Source organism: Lathyrus oleraceus, chromosome 7 (genome assembly GCF_024323335.1).
Source record: "Lathyrus oleraceus cultivar Zhongwan6 chromosome 7, CAAS_Psat_ZW6_1.0, whole genome shotgun sequence".
Taxonomy (NCBI): domain Eukaryota; kingdom Viridiplantae; phylum Streptophyta; class Magnoliopsida; order Fabales; family Fabaceae; genus Lathyrus; species Lathyrus oleraceus.
In genome coordinates this window covers 542,256,938-542,276,153 of record NC_066585.1, presented here as the reverse complement: position 1 = coordinate 542,276,153, position 19,216 = coordinate 542,256,938, and the positions used below count along the sequence as shown (strand labels likewise).

The following is a 19,216-nucleotide window of genomic DNA, read 5'->3' as shown; positions in this document are numbered from 1 at the left end:
TGTGATATGAGTTACTACTCCTTGATCATTTATACTTCCCCAAACATCTGACTGCATTTTCCAACTGAAATGGAATATTACTACAGAAATTGCATTGTACATCCAAAATAATCCTAGGAAGACATGATCCCAAGTGGATACTTGGCATGTCCCCCCTCTTCCAGGGCCATCACAAGGGAACCGAAAACCAAGATTTGCTTTATCTGGTATCAATCGTGAGCTACGAGCAAATAGAACACCTTTTAGGAGTATCAATACCGTCACATGAATTGTAAATGCATGAATATGATGTACCAAAAAATCTGCAGTTCCTAATGGAATAGGTAACAAAGCTACTTTGCCGCCCACTGACACTAAATCACCACCGCCCCAAGTCAAACTGGTGCTTGTTGTTGCACCAGGGGTTGTTGTGCCAGGTGCTAAAGCATGGGTATTTTGTATCCATTGAGCAAAGACAGGTTGTAATTGTATAACGGTATCTGAAAACATATCTTGAGGGCGCCCTAAAGCACTCATGGTATCATTATGAATATACAACCCAAAACTGTGAAAGCCTAAAAATATACACACCCAGTTGAGATGTGATATGATTGCATCACTATGTCTAAGAACACGATCTAATAGATCGTTGTATCGAGTAGTTGGATCATAGTCTCTTACCATAAAAATGGCTGCATGTGCAGCAACACCAACTATGAGAAAGCCCCCAATCCACATGTGATGTGTGAACAATGACAGTTGTGTACCATAGTCAATAGCTAGGTATGGATAAGGAGGCATAACATACATATGGTGAGCTACAATAAAGTATTAAATAAAACGAAGAATAGCTTCATCAAGCCAACTTCCACACATAACAACAACTTTACTCTTGGTTATCTACAAGATACCCATGGTGGACAACATTAAGCAAAAGGGATGAAAATAAACTTCGATATGAAATAGCGTAAAGAATGCAATGGTAGATAAACATATAACATATCATACAATCAATACACAACCAACATCTCAACAATCTCACATCGATTCACAACAATATGCATATATATATATATATATATATATATATATATATATATATATATATATATATATATATATATATATATATATATATATATATATATATATATATATATATATATATATATATATATATATATATATATATATATATATATATATATATATGCAATGTGATTCACGATACAATGTGACACTATGCAGGTGATACTAACTCAACATTTGATTTTCTCAAGAACTCGGTCCCCCTTCTGAACCCATGAGCCCCCCTTATGAGCTCCGAGCCCCCACTTCTAAGCTTGGGACAAACCACTAGTCCCCCATTCTGAACTAGCAAACTTTCCTCTTTCAACTACACGACATAATGATGCATGTCAATACAAATCAATGCAACAACAATAACAATGCTTATGGCCACCCTTCTGACCATAAACAACATGGATTGACACACAATAGTAATTCCCCCTTCTGAATACTATCCAACAATTATAACAACAAATACGCATAAGCACACAAATAGTCCCCCATTTCTGAACTATTTATCATCACATCAATAATACATAATTAAATAAATCATTATTATAATCTATTTCAAATACTTTTAAAAAAATGATCGATAGATTTCTATTTTTCTATATTAGAATATGTAATTTAAATTTCATATTTCATATAATTTTCCCTAAATTCTTTCACATTAAAAATGATCGATAAATTTTCATTTTTCAATATTTGACTCATTAGTTTCATTTTTCCGGTTTTATATAATTTTCACAATTAAAGAAAATATAATTAATTAAAATTGTATTACCTTTAATTTACTACACAATTTGTTCTATATTTATATCAATAGTTCATCTTTTACCTTGTATTTTCTTCTACATGCATTAATTATGCTAAATTGTAATCATGAACCTATAATATAAACAATATAAAACAATATTAACCTCTTCTCAATAATTTAAAATTTAATATAAATCAGTTTTTTAAATATATTACAAAAAAGAGCATCAAATAGGACTATAAAATAGAGTAACATTTTATCATAAATTTAAATTTTAATACAATTGATCATGTTTTAATATGTTACCATATTTATAATTGTAAATTTTTTATTAAAATGTAATATATTGTACATATTATAATATAATAAAGTTTTCTGTTTTTTTTAATCAATTAGACACAGATTTATAATTATAATTGTATAGTAAAAGTATACAAATTAATACTACCTTTTTACCATATATTTAAAGTTTAATATTATTTTATACCAAAATAATTTTATACTAAATAATAATAATATCATTAATTGTATTTTAATGTGTGTTAGTGTTTGTCATTTTAGTTAATATATTATATTTTTAAATAGGAACATCAAGTAAACAATCATAGACTTAAAATATAAACCAACTATTTAACCTTTTTTTTTATAAATTTTAGTTATATTTATTAATTTAATTAAACTAATAATTAAATATTAATATTTTAATTTTAATATTTTATCATGTCATAAAAAAAGTTATTTAAAATATGTAATATGAACTTTGTAAGAAAAACATATATTAAAATTGGTAATAAAATATTTAGAATTTCAATATTTTTATAGAAATTTTACAGAGATGAAAAACAAAAACAAAATTTAAGAAATTTCAATATTTTTAAATTTAAATTATTTACAAAATTTATTGAAAAAAAGCAATAAAAAACATTAATTACTGTATAAATTATTTAATAAGATCAATACAAAATTTTCAATAATTTTTTTATATTTATCTCTTAACTTGTACTCCAAGTTAACATTACTCTTACTTTTGGTTTAATTGTTTCATATCTAAAAATTAATTTTTTAAATTCTTTTTTTTTTGGAAATTTTGTTCAAATTCTAAAATATATTATAAATTTAAAACTTTTGTGAATTTGGACGCAAACATGTCTAAAAACATCAAATTTATTTTCGAAATAAAAATCCTATAAATATACCTCGGTTTACAAGCCACTTATTAAAATTTAAAAAAAAATGCATGGGAAACAGAGAAGAGAATCTTCATATGAAATAAATTAGGGAGCCAGAGAGCATATGCATCCGCTAGCACTCATAAAATTATATTATATTTTTATATTTACATGTATAATAAAAACAAATCTAAACAATAATTAAACAAGTAAAAATAATTAAAATCATTATATTTTCATCAAGAATAAAAATTAAAAGTTAGTCTCTTTCTCTCAAATTCCAAGTTTTTTTTTTCATTTAATATAAATTGAAAAAAATGTAGTTAATTATGTATTGAAAAAATAAATTATGAGTGAGTTTACAAAATTATCTTTTATTAATTATATAAAAAATATAAATTAATAAAAGTTAAAAAAAAATTATAAACGATATAATAGAAAAAATATTTCATTAGTATTATTATAAGTGATTCATGATTTAAAACAGTGTTTTTTTTAAAATTAACTTACAATTTTTAATTTTAAAAAAAGGGTAATTCTAGAAACTATGCTTTAATTTTTTTTAATTATATTTTTAAGACTTATATAATAATATTTTATTTGTTGTATTTTTGTATTGACATTTAATAAAAGTAATAATTATTCAAAGTCAAATTAAATCACTTTTTTTCAAAATTTTAAAATATTAAATATGAAAATAAATACCCCTTAAATACAATGTACACATATTTATATTAGAAAAGAATGAATCAGAATTACCGTTAATTCTATTTTATTTACTAAAAATAATTCAATTATATATAATCAAATTATACAGAATTACACCTAAGTCGTTTTTTAGAGTTTTTTTTTTTTGCAAAATTATGAGTTTTTTCTTCTCTAGGTATTTCTTTTTTTCTTATTATAATTCAGATTTTTTTATATTAAAATATGCGCGTCAAAGGAGTTAACGGCTTAGAATCTTACATTGAGATAACACTATTTTGATTAAATTTCTCTAATTTGTTAGTTTTTTTCATTATTAATTTTGGAGTTTAATTATGTGCTTTGTTCTTGACAATTGTTGCATAGGGCAAGCGAAATGCTTCAAACCTTGAAGGATAAGAGGAAATCAATTTCAACGAGACTCAAAATGTCTTTTATTGTGTTTGTGATAGCTCTCTTTATAGTTATCATGGTCACTTTAATGTACCAAAACTCTAGTTTTGGGCAATTTGAAATCTTTTCAAAAGACATTGTAATGAAGGGTATGTCTCAGAAGAATGTTACAGCCGGAGGGCCAAATGCTACAATTAATGAGTCTGGATTGAGACAAAATGTCTCACAAGAAAAAGTTGCAGCAAAAGATGAGATCGATACCAAATTCAAAAGTAAGTAACACAACATCTTTTAGTGCTTAAGTTTACGAATAATTTACATTTTTTTTACTCATGGAATATTTTTAGGTAACAAAGAGAGATTGCTTGATGGACTTTTAGTTTCTGGATTTGATAAAGCATCATGCATAAGCAGATCACAATCTCATTTCTACCACAAACCTTCTCCGCACAAACCTTCTCCATATTTGATATCCAAACTTAGAAAATACGAAGAAATTCATAGAAAATGTGGACCAAACACTAGAGCTTACAAAAAAGACATGGAAATTATTGCAAACTCTAAGGACAATAACGGTTCATCTTGTGCTTTAACAACTTGCAAGTACATTATTTGGGTACCTGCAAATGGTTTAGGTAACCAAATAATTAGCATGGCTTCCTCATTTCTCTACGCGCTCCTAACAAACCGGGTTATGCTCGTAAAATTTGAACAAGATAAAGAGGGTTTATTTTGCGAACCGTTTCTGAACTCAACTTGGTTGTTATCGAAGAATTCGCCTTTCTGGAATGCAGAAAATGTCGAATCATATCAAAGATTTATAGACATGGAACTCTCCAATACACTCAATGAAGATTTGCCATTAGCTATGCATGTGGACTTGAGATATAGTCCATCAAATGATGAGAGGTTTTTTCACTGTGATCACAGTCAATTTCTCCTCACAAAAATTCCTCTACTGTTTTTGGAAGCAGGTCAGTATTTTGTACCTTCTTTTTTCATGACACCAGTTTTTCAAAAAGAGTTGAACCAAATGTTTCCAGAAATCACTTCGATTTTCCATCATTTGGTACGCTACTTATTTCAACCTTCAAACAAAGCGTGGAAACTAATCACTAGTTTCTATCAACAACACCTTGCTAAAGCGAATCAAATCATTGGACTTCAAATAAGAGTACTGAATACCGAATCAACCCCGCACGAACTTTTCATGGATCGAATTCTAAACTGCACATTACAGAATAAATTACTTCCAAAACTGCTCGATAATACAAAGAATACTTCATTGTCTTCTAATGGAAGAAACCCGATTATAAAAGCTATTCTCGTGGCGTCGTTATATCCACAATACAGTGAGAGTTTGAATGAGATGTATATGAATAAATCAACGGTTACCGGAGAGGTAATCGAGGTTCATCAACCAAGTAGTGAAGAGGAACAGATATTTGATGATTATAAGCATAATTTGAAGGCATGGGTTGACATGTATTTACTAAGTTTATCGGATGAATTGGTGACTACATATCAATCTACTTTTGGCTATGTTGCCAAGGGATTGGGAAATTCAAAACCATGGATTCTTTATAATCCTGCTAATAGTAATGAGGTTTGTGAACGTGAGTTTACATTGGAGCCATGTTATCATTATCCTCCTTTACGTTATTGTGATAGTGAAGACGTTATTGAAGATGTTTCATCTACTTTTCCTAATATTAGACATTGTAAGGATTATACTTTTGGGTTGAAGCTAGTCAATAGTTCTCTTTAGTTGTAATTGTGCCATGGTTAATAATAACATACATGGCTAAACTCTTGTTTCTCTTGATACATTTATGTTGTAATTTCTAACAAGTTATTTCTCTTTTTTTTAATTATGTTGAAAACAAATATTTTATTAAGTTATGTCATTTTATTTTATTTTATTTTATATATTTTATTTTATTTCTTTTTAATTTATTATTTATATCCATATTTTTAAAAACAACTAATAAGAAGAGAGATGAAATAGATATTCATTAACACTCATTTCTCAATTACGAAAGAGATTTATGGCTAAACTTTTCTTGTATTTTTTAACGCGTATATTAACCTTTTTTTAATAAAAAGTGATACTTTTACGTAAAGAAATTTTTTTTGAAAAAATATATTATTTTATTTTCTAAAAAAAGTATTTATTTTTAAGTAATTTATATTTAAATATTTAAAATTTCCCCATAGTAAAGATTTACAAGGAAATTTAAAATAAACTATCTATAGAATAAGTCCATCATTCAACAACTAAATAATCTCAGTCGAATCCTCAATAAAAATAAAATTTTAACAAATATTTCTATAATACCCCCAATACAATACACATTTAAAATTATATTATATCAAATTATTTAATTGATACTAATTCTCATCCACATGGTACATAATATTTGCCAAATAAAAAATATAGTGTATATATACTAAGGATGTAAGTACAAATTCTACAAAAGATAAAAATCGGAAATATAAATCAAACCAACAAGGTCTTCAAGTTTTAAAGCATTCCCTTACCTTTAACTTTTATCGAACTATATGAAATATTGAACATGGAGTGAGATACAACTTTCTAAGTGGAGCTCATACATCTTATAGGTCTGCTCAGCTAAAGGGTGTCTATTCTACTCAATTAACTTAATACTACACATTCATATTAGGTGAACGAACTAAGAGATCAAAACTCTTAAGTCCCCACAATATATGATTCCATGATCATCTAATGTCATACTCGCAAGCATAAAGAAGACCTAGCTCTTATTGCTTTCACAATGCATGAACATAGACTTTTAACTATGCGGTGTATGATGACATTAAGGCAAGGTTAGTCTTATCAAATTGAGCGAATCAATATACCTAATCCGATTGGCAAGGGATTTACGGAGCAACCTATCCCCGAGGATCCTGGAAATGCTCACCTTGGGAACTTACATACCTAATTATCTCATTCTCTCCCGACATAGGTATTCTGATATTCACCATCTAGACTAACATGATCCTATGTATTCTCACTTATTATTTAATATTCATTAGGTAGGTGAAAATACACAATAAGGGTTAGCCAATATCCTTTCCCTCATTAATTTCCTTTAAGGGAGAGGATCTACACTTACCTGATTCGAGACATATCTAACGGTTCAATCCAACTAGGGTTTGCATACGATCCTCTAATTCGATTAGATTTTACACATTATTTATTAACCGAGTAGTATTTCTTACTTGTACCGGTTAACCAACTAGGTTTTTAATTATACAAGCTACTTGTTCCGTTGAGGAACCAGAAATGGATGAGAACGTGGAAGATGTGGTAGAATGGAGCTTCGTGACTGGTTTTGCGATGTAATATTGTGGATCGAAGGTTGCGGTCACAATGCTTCTTGAATCAGGAATGTTGATCTAGAATTGATGTTGTTGATCGACGTCGATCTTGAATCGTCGTTGCTAATCTCCGATTCAGTGGATCTGAGGGGTACCTGTATGGTTAGCACTCTAACGCACAAGTCAGTTTAGGGTTTGACATAACGGTAATGAAAGTGGAGATTAGAGATTGTGTACCTGAAAAGTCTTTGAGAAGATATTTATATCTTGGGCTTGGTGGAGCAGGTTAGATAATGGACATCGTGTTATTAGGCCTTATGCTGGTGTAACACTCCAATTTTTATTTTAATAATATTAATATTATTTTACTATTATCATTATTATTTTTAATTATTTTATTTGAGTGTTGGGGTATTTTAAATAATTATTTGAGTGTTTTAATTAATTAATTTTATTTAATTAATTTGTTGGGATGGTCAAGTTTATTAGAAAAATTAGAGAATTATGTTATTTTAATTAAATTATAGTAATATTTAATTTAAGTCTATCCTAATATATAAAGGGAAAACATAATTTTGGTGTAGCTTTTTTTTCTTCTAAATATACCCTTTTCAATTTTATTTTAAATCTTAACTTCTCTTTCCTACCAACGGTGGTTATACAACGGTTTATTAGTTTTCACATTAAAAATATAATACGTGAGTGTCCGTCTGGACGCTGGTAAGAATATAATGGAAAATATAATTGAGGGGTGAGAGGAGAGTAGATCAGATTAGGGTAAATAAATAGATAACTTGAGGGTGAACGTGAAAATTTTGGAAAAGAGGCAAAAATGCATAATTTTGGAAGGAGTGGAGAGAAATCCTAATAGGCCAAAAGTTTTCATCTATATACAAATTCAAGGTAGGGGAGAATGATTCATGTATGGGTGGTTAACAGAGGGATGATGAGAGGATCTTATTCTCGTGTCTTCTTCCTTCCTTTATCTGTATTTGATGTTTGTGGTCAAAAAAGTTTTGGCAAAATCTTTTAGGTGATCAATGATAATATTTTCTTTTTGATTATGATGTAATATGTTATTGTTATTATTGCATTCTAATCTATCTTTGACCAAGTATACTGGTGTGTTTATGAGTTGTTGCATTTGATAAGGCGGAGTTGTTTGAGTACTGATGGTTATGCCATAAGACAAAAATGTGAAATTTGGATAATTGTGTATGATTGTATGTGGCTGTTGATCTATGTGTTTTTTAGGACTATTAGAACTCAAATAGGTGAAATAGACGAGTTTTGAATATGTTCAATAGGGAGAAAAATATCGGAAATCGCATGTAGACATAGAAGGGGATTGACCACCTTGTTTCAGGCGTAAGGTGTTGTCAGTTGCGTTGCATTAGAAAGCTGGCGCAAAAATCGTTCTTTTGAAGTGGGGACATTGGTTCTAGAAGCACTACAATAGTAGCAGTTCTCTAGTTTTTATACCTGAGTCAAATTCCAATTCAATGTTGGTCATGTTTCTTCACGCGTTACTTGAGTTTTGTAAGCCCGTTTGAGGTGTTGTCACTTTCGCAAGTCTGTAATTTTTGATGTTATTTTGAAGTCAAACATTATGTTTTAGAGTTTTAATCGTGTGATTGATCGAGTTGAATCAAGAATGTTGGGTTTTGAGTAGTTTAGTGATTCTGATGACTGATCGTTGCCTTTGACAAGTTTAGAATCATATTTTTATTTGTTTAGAGTCTTTTGATAGGTTTGGAGTTGTAGTTGAAGGTAAATGATACACTAGAGTTGAGTCTGGAGTCTTTTGACATTATAGAGCTGATTTTTGGGTAATATTTTTATTTTGAAAGACATGCCACATACATATCACCTTAAGATTTTGGATTAGTATCTTATGTGTCTCTCATAAGATGTGTTGCTCGTAAAGAAGACTCAAATATAAAAAGAAAGTACTCACTCATATTCCACTCCAAATCAATATCCCAACCAACCGTTACAAATTACTTTTCTTTGATATTTTTCTTGCTGATTACATTAATTTAAATTATATTTTTTTTTCACAAAAGTAACATTTTTTTTAAAATAATTAATTTATTTTCAAATTTTTTTAAAAAGTCATGAGAAAAATATTCTCATAAATTATTAGTTGATGAATTTAATTGAAATACACCAACACTGTAAAAAATCTATAAAATAATATAAATGGGTGATGGTGATGAATCCAAAGTGTAAAACTTTTTATACTGATAATGTATAGTAATTAATCTCTTAGTTGAAATAAAATGAAACATGCAAAGTAAATGAACACTTTCGACTATTTATTTTGTAAAAATATTTTTTCTTAAATATTTATATTAATTTTACCTCGGTAATAAAAAAATAAGAGATGATTGAAGTAAAAGATTATAACCTTTTTTAGATGAATTTAAAAAAATATATATTTCTAAAAATACATAATATCAGAATAATTATTTCATTTTTTATATATTACAATAGTTCACTTTAGATTAAAAAAAAATATATACATATTTTAAAAATTACTTTTTTTACATAAATTCCAAATCTATTTAAATATTATATTTTAAAACAATTAATTTATGAAAAAGCACCGGAGTGTGCACCAAGTTCTAAAATACTAAAAGATTTGCGTTTAGAGCAACGAAGAAACCTGGGATATCGTCGTCTTCTCCGATTCATTTTCGGTTCTGCAATTTACATACCAACGTACCATAATACCGAAATCAATTCGATAACCATAACCTCTGGCGATTCGGTATGATATATTCTTCCATTGTTTGAATCATGAATCTATATATGTTTTTTTTTTTTGTACTTTGCTGATGTATAATCTATGTCATTTAATTTCAATAAATTGATAAGTATGAATGATTTATTGTATATGATTAGTTCATTTTAATTGATTAAAAAGTAGCAATTCATCGTAACCATGTTTTGGTGTCCCTGATTTTTCTATTTGTATAGTTATAATTTTTTGTTTACTGTTTTTTTTTTTACCCTAAATTTTTTGTTTAAGTTTATATAAAATGGAAGAGTAGTTTGTTTGAGAAGCTGAAACTTTGCTGTTAATAGTTTTACATTGATTTGTGGCTGTATCTTGTTAGATGCTCTTGTAATTTTTCCAGTATTGTCAAATAATAGCCATAGTGAAATTTCAACAAACTGCTATTGTTTCGCGATTTAGGCCTCATGCTGCACTTAGATATTTTAAAACGAACGGTTCAGACTGAAATTGAGGGGAATGGAACTAAATATACTAGAGATCTCATTTTATTGTTTCTAACATAGAACGAAACTAGTTTCTCATTCCGCCCAAGTTGGAAGAGAAGAAAAACGGTGGTAAGTGATAAAATGGAATGAAATGTTAATAGTTATCACTCCATTTTGTTCAGCTCTATCCGAATTCAACTAATCCAAACAATGTGATTTTATTATATTTCATCTCATATCACTCTGTTCCACCACATTCCATCTGTTCAAACAAAGTAAGCGTTGTCAAATATATTATTTAGGCTATACAATCAGTGCTTTAACACTGTAATGCATTGGAATGTGTACAAACTGTTATTTTTTACAATCCACAATTAACAATCTTGAGTTTATCCTATAGATGTCTGGTCATGCAAACTTCACACTCTCATATTCAGCATGAGATGATGTGGTAAGAGTCAAAGATTGAATGTTGTTATAATGAAAATTGTGGTTATAATTGCGTACTAGCTTGTGGGGTTGGGTTAGGGATCAAATACAATTTCTAAGATTCATATGACAGTGTTGCGCTCTCTGCAAGTCAACATTTTTTTTTTTGTTTATGCGTTTGAATAGAAGGGAGCTTACATACATTTTACCGTTTGTGTTCAATACACCATTTTAAAGTTTTGTTAAAGGAAAATATACATTGAGAGATGATAATTATAACCAATATGCTTGAAGATTGAATGGGGCACATAAACAAATGACTCCTCAGATGATTTTTGCCTGATAATTTACTTTTTTCTGACAGTGATTTCATTGTAACTGCAAATTAAGGACTCAAGCAACTGTAATGGGTATAATCAGGAGGTTCTTCTCTTTTATAGCAGGGAACGTAGTTGGGATATATGTGGCTCAGAATTACCAAGTTCCAAACATCAAGAATGTAGCTGACACTTTCTTGTTAAAGGCCAAGGAATTTGAGGACAAATACCGCAAACCTAACAAGAAAGGTGGTAATGATGGTGATTAGAAAATTAGATCTTCTCTGAAACTACAGTGGAATCAGGTTCTGTTTTGGGGATTTTTTGGGGGGTGATTTGCCCTCCATTATATAGATACTGACACATATTAGTTAAGGTCTCTAAAGTAGTGTTCTTTTTCACATATATGAAACATGTTCATTATTCAAGGGAATTGTTGTCAAATTTTGTTGTCGATGTTCTAATTTTTACTTGTGAAATACTTAGATTCTTGAGTCTTAGATAATATGTTAACTCTAGGATAGAAGTTTGTTTAGTTGTGATTGGAATTGTAGTTACTATCCCGGGGAGTTTTCTTTCCACAATATCAAATGTTATTGTTAAATTGATCTTTCAACTTGCTTAGTGATGACTTCTGATTGACGCTTGATATTTCAAAATGCTACTGTTTATTTGATACAAATTCATTGTAGTCTGACTCCAGCTGCCTAAGTGTAACATTTGGGCTGCCTTCGTTGTGTTGGGTGTAAAAGACGGGATTTAGTCTCAAATTGCTTAGAGATACAATATGAGTAGTATTTACAAAATTTGGGCTGCTCTCACCTTTCAAACAAGTTTTATAAGGTTGGATTAGGCTCAATCTAAATTTTATGATAATATTAGAGTTTCTTTCAGATTTGTTAAGTTATTAAATCATTTGCTATTAGGTTTCTACTCTTGGACCATTTAGTTCACACATATAGAGTCTATCCTAAATCTGTCGGATTTCTTACACCGTTCATGCTTCAGGGTCATTGGGACCTGATCGTGATTCGTGAGGGAGTATGTTGAAAATTTCAATTTCATTGCGGTTTACTCCAGAGTAATCTGTAGCGGCCAATAGCGCCGTTAAATTGGGAAAGTGGCCTCGAGCGGTGACCCTCTGCTATGGGAAAGCGGCCCGGAGCGGTGACCCTCTGTTGGGATTCCAACAAACAGGAAAGATAATATAAATGTAAATGAATTAAAATAAGTCGTGCATAAAAGGATTGCTTATTAATGTGAATGAAGGAAAATTACAGAGAAAGGAATAAACCCAATATCTGCCCAGAGCAAAGCTCCTGTAGGTGGCTCAAAGCCTCCTACTCATAATAACAACTGTATATTCTCCAAGGTGTCTCCCACTACTCTCCTTATTCCCTTATAACATGGGGACGGATACAATCCTACCCCTCAAACCTCCTAACAGAATTATGACATCAAGTACCCCTTTTACCCCTTCTAGAATAAATCTGCCATATCTTGGGCCCACTAGCTTTTGGAAAGATCAAATAATCATTAACCTCATGATTGGCCATGTGGTTCTCATCAACACTCCCTCTTGAAACATTGACCTTGTCCTCAAGGTTAAACGTTGGAAATTGACTTCTCATATTGACCACATCTTCCCAAGTTGCTTCTTCAGGTGTTTTTCCAGCCCACTGAATCAACCATTGATGCACCTCTTGTCCTGTTTCAGCCACCTTTCTCGAAGCTAGAACCCTCTCAGGTTCCAATGGTGTTGGTTCTTCTCCTTCTAGCTGATCTGGCAGATCTGCTTCCTCATGATAATCTCCCACTGCTTTTTAAGTAATGACCCATGAAAAACAGGGTGTATCTTCGATCCTTCAGGTAATTTTAATTTGTATGCTACTGCCCCTATTCTCTCAACCACAGGGTATGGTCCAAAGTATCGAGCTGCCATCTTCGCATGAATTCGTGTCACTACTGACTGTTGTCTGTGGGCTCTTATCTTAACAAACACCCACTCTCCCACCTCAAAAGACCTTTCAATTCTGTGAGTATCTGCTTGTGCTTTCATGCGATTCTGAGCCTTCAAAAGTTGTTCCCTTAACTGTCGCAGTGCTTCATCTCTATCCTGCGGCTCCCTCTAAACTGCTTCCACTCGAGTATCTCCAATTCCCCATCTCACCATGGTTGGAGGTTTCCTTCCATACACTACCTCAAAAGGAGTTTGTTGAGTGGCTGAGTGGAAAGTTGTGTTAAACCAGTATTCCGCCCATGGAATCCAAGTCACCCATGTCTTAGGTTGATCAGCAGCAAAACACGTAAGATATGTTTCTAAACAACGAGTGACTACCTCCGTCTATCCATCCGTTTTCGGATGATACGCTAAGCTGAACTTCAAATGAGTACCCTGCAACTTGAAAATTTCTCTCCAAAAATGTCTCATGAAAATGGGATCCCTATCACTCACAATGGAAGATGGAATGCCATGTAATCGTATTATTTCTTTGACAAATGCTTCAGCTATAACACGAGCAGTATACGGGTGTTTGAGAGGTATGAAATGAGAAAATTTAGATAGTCGGTCAACCACCACCAATATGGCTTCACATCCTTTCGATTTTGGTAATCCCATAACAAAATCCATCGAAATTGCATCCCATATCACTTCCGGAATCGGTAGAGGTTGGAGAAGACCTCCTTGTGAAGACACAAGATATTTGTGTCGTTGGCAAGTGTCGCAACTCTTCACAAATTCTTGAATCATTCCTTTCATTCCTGGCTAATACACATTTGCAACTATCCTTTTGTAGGTTCGCAAGAACCCCGAATGTCACCCCTGCGGTGAACTATGGAACTCCTGTAACATACGTGGAATCAAAACCGATTGTGGAGATAAAACCAGTCTCTGTTTATACAGTAATGTTCCCTGATAAACACTATAACCAGGGTGGGCAGCAGGGTCTGCCTCAACTTCTGCATACACCTTCTTAAGCTTGTCATCAAGTTGTATCTCTAAATTCACTTGCTGCACCTCATCCCAACATGGGAATGACACATAGTTGTTAAATTCACCTCCTTCGTGTAGCCTAGATAAAGGATTTGCACCTTGATTCATTCGTCCCGGTTTATAACGGATTTCAAAATTAAAGCCCAAACGTTTTGCTACCCAATTTTGTTGTTCTCCAGAAATAATCTTTTGCTGCAATAGATCTTTTAAGCTCCTTTGGTCAGTGGATACTACAAACTTTCTTCCTAATAGATATAACCTCCAATGTTGGATAGCAAGAACACATGCCATAAGTTCTTTTTCATACGCAGACTTTGCCAAATTCCTTACATCTAATGATTTGCTGAAGTAAGCGATAGGTTTCTTTTCTTGGCTAAGATTTGCTCCCAAACCGGTACCGGATGCATCACACTCAATGACAAACTCCTTCTCAAAATTGGGTAATGCTAAAATTGGGGCTGCAATTAGCTTCTGTTTGAGCAAATCAAACGCTCGTTGTGCATCCTTCCCCCACTGGAACACATCTTTTTTTGTCAACTCAGTGAGGGGCTTGGCCAGCTTACCATAGTCACGTATGAATTTCCTATAGTAGTCGGTCAAACCAAGAAATCCTCTTACTCCTTTAACGTTTCTTGGAACAGGCCAGTTTAGGACACTATTGTATTTGTTGGGATCCACTGCAACTCCCTGCTCAAAAACTAGATGCCCCAAGTACTCCACTTTAATTTGACCAAATTGACATTTTTTTTCGGTTGGCCTTAAAGTTGTGTGTATGCAACAATTGTAATACCTACTCTAATTGCTTCATATGGGTAGACCAATCACAACTATAAATCAGAATATCATCAAAAAACACCAACACTCCTTTCCTCAACATTGGTCTAAAAACCTCATTCATCAAACCTTGAAAAGTTGATGGGGCATTCATTAACCCAAAAAGCATCACCAGAAATTCGTAGTGACACTCATGAGTTCTAAATAGGGTTTTATGCACATCCTCCTCTTTAACACGAACTTGATGTTAACCGAATTTTAAATCCAATTTAGAGAAATACTTAGCACCGTGTAATTCATCTAATAACTCTTCAATTACAGGTATTGGAAATTTGTCCATAATGGTTACCTTGTTGAGTGCACGGTAATCAATACACATCCTCCACGTGTGATCTTTCTTCTTGACAAGGATAACAAGGCTAGAATAAGCACTCGTACTATGCCTGACAATGCCAGCCTCAAGCATCTCTTGCACTTGCTTCTCAATCTCATTCTTGTGAAGGTGAGGGTACGGATAAGGTCATACATTAATTGGGCCTTCTCCAACCTTAATGTTAATAGCGTGTTCCCTTCCCCGGTTCAGAGGTAAACCAACCACCTCTGCAAACACTGCTTCATGTTTTCTCAAAACAACTTGCAGCTCTTTGTGTTGCTGCATAGTCAAGTGGTCAATGGGATCTGCCTGTGTACTTTTACCCAACGACCCTAAGAGACTTCCCCTCCACCCATTATTCCGGCTTAACATACTTTATAGTGCTTCATGGGTAGTATCGGCTGCACTGACCCCCTGTAAATTTACCCATCTCTTCTCATACTAGAAACTCATCGTGTGCTTATTCCAATTTACGATAGTGTCTCCCAGAGTTTTCAACCATTCTACTCCCAACACCAGATCTGGTCCTCCCAATTCAAATAAGTGAGGAGAGCACTTAATTTTGAATTCATTTAATTCCACTTCTAATTCAACACAGCGCCCTCTGGTACTTGTTTGGAAACCATCCCCCAACCTAATCGTCATGTTGGGTGTTTCTTCCACTTTCCAGCCCATCCTTCGTACTAATTTCTGATCAATGAAATTATGCATTGCTCCACTATCCACCAGAATTACTACCGGCACCCCCTGTATTTTTCCTTGAAAACGAATAGTTTGAAATTTCTCCTTTGTAGCTGGAATGAGATTATTCAAACACATTATACTTATCTCTCCATCAGAGTCACCATCCTTATCACATACTTCCACTGCCATAATTTTATTCTCCTCAAACTCTTCCTCTACGTCTTCTACTATTAACACCTTCAAATGCTTGTTAGGATATTTATGCATGGGGTGGAACGGCCCAGCACACTTAAAGCAAAGTCCCTTTTGTTTCCTACAAAAAATCTCATCATATGTGAGATGTGAGAAGCCTCTGTCTCTAGGCCCATTATGTCTCCCTCCCGACTGGCCCGTTTTGGCTGGCCCACTACCTTTATCTCCAGATGTATTTCCCTGCTCTTGGGCTCCTTTCACAAAAACCCAATCTGAACCTCCAGTACGACCCGACCCACTAGTATTAGGTTTGTGACCCAATCCACCAAATCTGGAATTCTATTCAAACTCGATCCACCATCTCCCCTCACCTCTCTTTCCACCGCTCGTGTCACCTGCAGCAGCTTGGCACGTGTCATACCACCCATAGCTACCAAGCTTCTTACCTTACCTCCAATTTCTTCTTTGAGACCATGTAAAAAGTATCCCTGAAATTGTTTTTCAGGTAACTTCGGGATCTGAGCAGTTAGGTACTCAAAATCAGTGATGTGCTCGTCGATCGTACCTTTCTGACGCAGCTCTGACAACTGCTCATACACGTCACCTTCATCATTTCCACCGTAACGCTCCAACAAGGCACTCTTCAACTCATCCCAGGTTAACGTACCATTCTCATCAATGATTGAGTTGAAAAAATGAATGGTAGGTCCCTCCATGCAAATTTGTGTTAGATTCACCTTAACCTCAGGTGATGTGTCTTGTACCCTGAAATATACTTCTGCTCTCGAGATCCACCTAGTTGGATCTTCACCATTGAAGGAAGGAAGCCCCACCTTCCTCATGGACTGACGAAACTCCGTCAACGAATCTCCTTTGCAGCCTTTGTCTCCGATAACCCCCGTTTTTGATTCCGGAGTTTTCAACAGCTTCGCGAATCCTTCTTGAAACATATTGCTCTCATCGTCGTTTGACGTCGATTTAACAAGCATCTTCTCCAACATCGCAAATAGTGTTCCGGGCATATCTCTGACGGAGTTCTCAACAGTGATCAGTGTCGAGCGCATCTCTGCGATCTAGTTCTCCAATGATTCTATCTTAGCCTCCATGACGCGTAGGGTGGTTGTTTGTTTCTTCGACATTCACTGGCTCCTCCAAAGGAATCCGGTAGGTCGGACCAATTTGTTGGGATTCCAACAAACAAGAAAGATAATATAAATGTAAATGAATTAAAATAAGCCATGCATAAAAGGATTGTTTATTAATGTGAATGAAGGAAAATTACAGAGAAAGGAATAAACCCAATATCTGCCCAGAGCAAAGCTCCTCTAGGTGGCTCAAAGCCTCCTACTCATAATAACAACTGTATTCTCCAAGGTGCCTCCCACTACTCTCCTCATTCCCTTATAACGTGGGGACGAATACAATCCTACACCTCAAACCTCCTAACAAAATTATGACATCAAGTACCTTTTTTACCCCTTCTAGAATAAACGTGCCATATCTTGGGCCCACTAGCTTTTGGAAAGATCAAATAATCATTAACCTCATGATTGGCCACGTGGTTCTCATCACCCTCTGCTATGGAGGAGCGGTTCACACCCTAGTTTGAGATAGCGGCCACTATTTGTTGTTTAGTGGGTAGCTGGAGCGGAGTGCTTTTCAGCTTGAGCGGGTTTGAGTTACTCTTATAAATAAACATTGGAGGAGTTTTGTGGAATTTTTCCAATTTCCCTAACTCAACACAACAGAGGATTCAATCTTCTTTTGACACACTTTCACTTTATTTTTCAGAGTTTTCTTCTGATGATCTTCTTCCCGGTGCAACCTCTGTCTGCTTCGTTTCTTAACGTCACAAAATGTAATTACTCAATTGTTTAAGTAATTTGTTGGCTTAATTCTCAGTGGATAATTAAATTAGCTAAGTTGTTTGTAATCCCCTTCATCAAATCAGTGTCTGCAATCTAATTAGAGGCATATTACAGAAGAGTTCTTTTGCTCAGTTTGGTTGGCTGCTTGTTGAGTATTATGACTTTGTTGAAATGCAATTTTGTTTGATGGTAGCTTGAAGACAGAGCTGTCAAAATGGACTAGTTGCACGTCATGCCTGAAAAATTATAAGGCTTGAGCCTTAAAATTAGAATCCATTTAAAATTAGAGTCCATATTTTTCGGGACATTTTTAACCTAACTCTAAAAAGCCCGTTATCCAATAAGGTTAGTCCGTATGGAATGTGGGTACGTCATTAGACTCACATAGCTATAAAAATTTTAAAAAATATATTAATATTTAAATTGTCTTATTCCAAAATAACATTGAATTTTTGCATTTCATTAAATTTTATCTTTATTCTATTGAATCTTTTTCTTTTAAATCTTATATATTAATATAATTAACTCTCTTTCTTCGCATTCTATTAGTTTCTTTTATGTTAAATATTTGAATATTATTTTATACAATTTAGATTTATTTTATATTTAAAAACACATTATAGTATTTATAAAAAATAATATAGTATTTAAAAATATATTATTTAAAAATATATTATTGTAAAATGAAATTCTTTATTTATAATAAAAAAAAATCATCTTTCTCCAAATAGACCGGGTATTTCAAAACGCTAATGATTCATTAAGTTTGATAAAATTTTAGATTACTTTTCAATGATTTCTCTTGGGGGCATAAGTTAAAAAACCTATAAATAGAATATTTGTATTGAAATAAACAATAAAATCATTAATTATATAAATGTATTAAATTCACCATACAATTTTCAAGATTTTTTATTATTTACTCTTAACTTGTGCCCTTGAG

The 19,216-nt window shown here is 32.7% G+C and overlaps 2 protein-coding genes, 1 long non-coding RNA gene and 1 pseudogene across 3 annotated transcripts in view; 2 read left to right on the top strand and 2 right to left on the bottom strand.

The window, feature by feature from the left end:
• The window catches only part of LOC127107233 (photosystem I P700 chlorophyll a apoprotein A2), a 3,176-nt gene extending 2,815 nt beyond the window's left edge, over positions 1-361 (bottom strand). The window contains exon 1 of the mRNA XM_051044534.1: positions 1-361. This exon is cut by the window's left edge and continues 2,815 nt beyond it. The gene's annotated coding sequence lies outside the window, so the exon portion shown is untranslated.
• Positions 1-804, bottom strand: part of LOC127104898 (photosystem I P700 chlorophyll a apoprotein A1-like) — a 1,168-nt pseudogene extending 364 nt beyond the window's left edge.
• Positions 805-4,018: 3,214 nt separating this feature from the next.
• Positions 4,019-5,844, top strand: LOC127107232 (probable fucosyltransferase 8). The gene is made up of 2 exons (XM_051044533.1): positions 4,019-4,343; positions 4,419-5,844. The coding sequence occupies exons 1-2, from the start codon at positions 4,055-4,057 to the stop codon at positions 5,837-5,839; spliced, it is 1,710 nt and encodes a 569-aa protein (XP_050900490.1). The 5' UTR covers positions 4,019-4,054; the 3' UTR covers positions 5,840-5,844.
• A 4,174-nt stretch (positions 5,845-10,018) lies between these two features.
• LOC127107231 (uncharacterized) lies at positions 10,019-11,815 on the top strand. Its single transcript, XR_007795647.1, has 2 exons — positions 10,019-10,186; positions 11,435-11,815. It is a non-coding gene; the product is annotated as an uncharacterized LOC127107231 (long non-coding RNA).
• Positions 11,816-19,216: the final 7,401 nt, after the last annotated feature.

Excerpts from the sequence above, each read along its gene's own strand:
- LOC127107232 (XM_051044533.1), top strand. The coding sequence starts at position 4,055 with ATGCTTCAAACCTTGAAGGATAAGAGGAAATCAATTTCAACGAGACTC. Across the intron at positions 4,344-4,418 it reads GATCGATACCAAATTCAAAA|GTAACAAAGAGAGATTGCTT; the intron begins GTAAGTAACACA and ends GAATATTTTTAG.